General features: G+C 49.4%; 1 protein-coding gene across 1 annotated transcript; it reads left to right on the top strand.

Annotated features, from left to right (window-relative positions):
- The first annotated feature begins 666 nt into the window (after nucleotides 1-666).
- LOC106779540 lies at nucleotides 667-1725 on the top strand. Its single transcript, XM_014667659.1, has one exon. It carries the CDS (start codon nucleotides 667-669, stop codon nucleotides 1723-1725), a length of 1059 nt encoding a protein of 352 aa, XP_014523145.1.
- Nucleotides 1726-3199: the final 1474 nt, after the last annotated feature.

Below are 3199 nucleotides of genomic sequence, written 5' to 3'. Positions count from 1 at the left end.
TACTTTCACTTTGAACTTAACGGTGACCTTGCTGACTTGAGCGTTGGAGTGCTAACCTGCAGGTCGCCACCCGTTCAGGTGTTCAAGGAGGGATCGATCGGTTCGAGTTCTGTCTCGGGTCCACATCCGAAACATTTTGGCGCCCACCGTGGGGTCCGAAGACTTAACAATAACCCAAATACGATCACAATGGCAGAGGAGGTACCATTGCAGCTCTTACAGGAATTGTAGAGACAGATGCAAGAGATGCGGGCGGAGATTGCGGCGATGAGGGCTGAACGAGCCAATCGAGTAAACGACGAAGGCGGACCTTCCATTCAGTCAGTGAATGTCGAAACGGTTCATTCATAAAGTGATGAAGGGGATAACCCCCAAGTGCAGGGGGTAGAGATTAGAGGAGACCAGAATCCAGCGAACGGTGTAAGGGGTGGCCGAGCAATTGGTAGAGGAAGGGGGCGACGGGAAAGAGGAAGAGGACGGGGTAGGGGAAGAGGGAGACGAGGGGAACCGGAAAATTTTGATGAAGTGGATGAAAGGCAGAATGATAGAGGAGAGCGAGCTAATGAACCAGGAGAGCGGATTCATGAACGGGGAGAGAGGATTCATGAGTAGAGAGATCGAAACCCCGATCAGGCTGAAGGGCTTCATCCCTTTACGCCCCAGGTCATGAGGGCCATTATATCGGAAAATAAAATGTTACCCCCGCTGGATAAGTATGGGGGTTCGTCCGACCCTATTAAGCATCTTCGATTGTTTGTAGATGCCATGGCGGTGTATTCAACTGATGAGCTAGTGTGGTGCCGGGTTTTTTCCTTGTCCTTGAAGGAGGAAGCTCTGGACTGGTTCCATTCGTTACCATCAGCCACTATTGATAGTTTTACTACCTTAAGGCAGATGTTTAGCCAACAATATGCCTCAAGCAAAACCTCAGGAGTAACGTATACTGCGTTGGTAAGGATGAGGCAGGGAAGGGACGAGTCGCTAAGGATGTTCATGGACCGATTTAATCGTACCGCCAGGCAAGTAAGAAATGCTGACCAAAGATTGATCGTGGGTGCATTGACGACAGCGTTGAGACCAGGACCGTTCTTTGATTATCTTCACGCGGAAGAGTCGCAGAGTATGGAGGAGTTGCAGGATAGACTGGCGAGTTTCATTAGGATAGAGGAGGGGCGGGCTCATCAGAGAGGAAGAGAAAAGGGGGATTCGCAAGCCAAGGGGAACAGAGAGAGGGCGATGAAGCAGTCGGTCGGGAGGGCGGATAGGGGCACAGAGCGTAGATGGGGAAATCCCCCAAGGGTGCAACAGTATGTGCATCATTCACCTCTAAACCTTCCTCGGGCACGTGTTTTAGAGGAAGCTTTGAGAGCATATTTAATGACTACATCCCAAGCTCCAACCCCTCCCGGTGTCGATGAGAGTAAGTATTGTCGGTATCACCAAAATAGAGGGCATACTATCGAAGATTGTGACACTCTGAAGGACAAGTTGGAAACCCTAGTTCAAGTAGGGCATTTGCGAAGATTTGTGCCACGGCAGAATGGGCCTCCTTCAGGTGTTGATAAGCCTGGAGGAAGGGGTAAGCCTTCAAGAGGAGGGTACCGTTCAAATCGTGACCGAAGCCAAAGTCGGAGCCCCAATCGAGCGGTGAGGGGGGTCATCAATACCATTTCAGGAGGATTTGCAGGGGGGGTCCAACCTCGTCAGCCAAAAAAAGGCATTTGAGAAGTCTGCAGAGTATAGGCCGAACGGGGGACACTAAGAGGTCAATGCCCCCGATTACCTTTTCTGATCAGGATTTCCATGCGCCAGATCTGGATCAAGACGATCCTATGGTTATAACGACTATGATCGCGCAGTATCAGGTTGGGAAAGTTCTGGTAGATCAAGGGAGTTCGACCAACATATTGTACTGGAAGACATTAAAACGCATGGAAATTTCTGAGGATGCAATCATGTCGTTTAATGAACAAATTGTGGGGTTCGCGAGGGAATGGGTGGATACTAGAGGATATGTGGATCTGAGGACCAGTTTGGGTACAGATAGTAAAGCTAAGGAAATTAAAATCCGCTTTTTATTGGTGGAGGCGGAAACTTCTTACAATGTCCTCTTAGGAAGGCCATGCTTGAACGCCTTCGGTGCCATTGTCTCAACCCCCCATCTGACGTTAAAATATCCCAATGATGATGGGGAAGTATGCACCGTTCGGGCGGACCAAAGGATGGCTCGGGAGTGCTATGCAGCGGGGTTAAGGGTGAAGCCACGAGCAAGTGAAGCGTTGCGTAACGGGTCCGAGGTGGCCATGATGGAGCTTGACCCACGGTCTCCTCTGGAAGATCAGGTGGAGCCTATGGGGGAGGTACGGGCGTTTAATATTGGAGATAAGGAGGGGCAATCCACCATGCTGGGGAGCAGCTTGACGGCCGAACAGGTGAAGGCTATAGGGGATGTGTTGTTGAGAAATAAGGATTTGTTCGCGTGGACAGCAGCGGATATGCCGGGCATCCATCCCGATGTGATATCTCATAAACTCTCACTCTTTAAGGATGCCCGACCGGTGTCCCAAAAGAAAAGAAGATTGGGCGAAGAGAAGAGAAGAACGGTGAACGAGGAAGTTGATAAGTTGTTAGAAGCAGGTTTTATCCGAGAGGTCAAATACACCACATGGTTGTCTAATGTGGTTATGGTGAAAAAATCAAATGGGAAGTGGAGGATGTGTACGGACTTCACCGATTTGAACAAAGCATGCCCAAAGGACACATACCCTCTTCCAAGTATAGATGGCCTAGTGGATGGAGTATCGGGGTACGAAATACTGAGTTTTCTTCACGCGTATTTGGGGTACAACAAAATCCCTATGCACCAGGCGGACAGGGATAAGACAGCCTTTATCACCGAGCGGTCTAATTACTGTTATAATGTAATGCCGTTCGGTTTGAAGAATGCAGGAGCGACATACCAACGATTGATGGATAAGGTTTTTCAGGACCAGATCGGGAAGTGCATGAAGGTATACGTGGATGACATGGTAATACGAAGTCGAATGGTTGAAGAACACATTCAAGATTTGGAGGAAGTACTCGGTCAAGTGAGGAAGTTCGGAATGAGACTTAATCCTTTAAAGTGCACATTCGGGGTATCGGCGGGGAAGTTCTTGGGGTTCATGCTGACTTCACGGGGGATTGAGGCCAATCCCAA

Source organism: Vigna radiata, unplaced genomic scaffold (assembly GCF_000741045.1).
Source record: "Vigna radiata var. radiata cultivar VC1973A unplaced genomic scaffold, Vradiata_ver6 scaffold_367, whole genome shotgun sequence".
NCBI classification, from domain to species: domain Eukaryota; kingdom Viridiplantae; phylum Streptophyta; class Magnoliopsida; order Fabales; family Fabaceae; genus Vigna; species Vigna radiata.
Note: the sequence above shows the minus strand (reverse complement) of the source record. Positions and strands in the feature narration are given on the sequence as shown.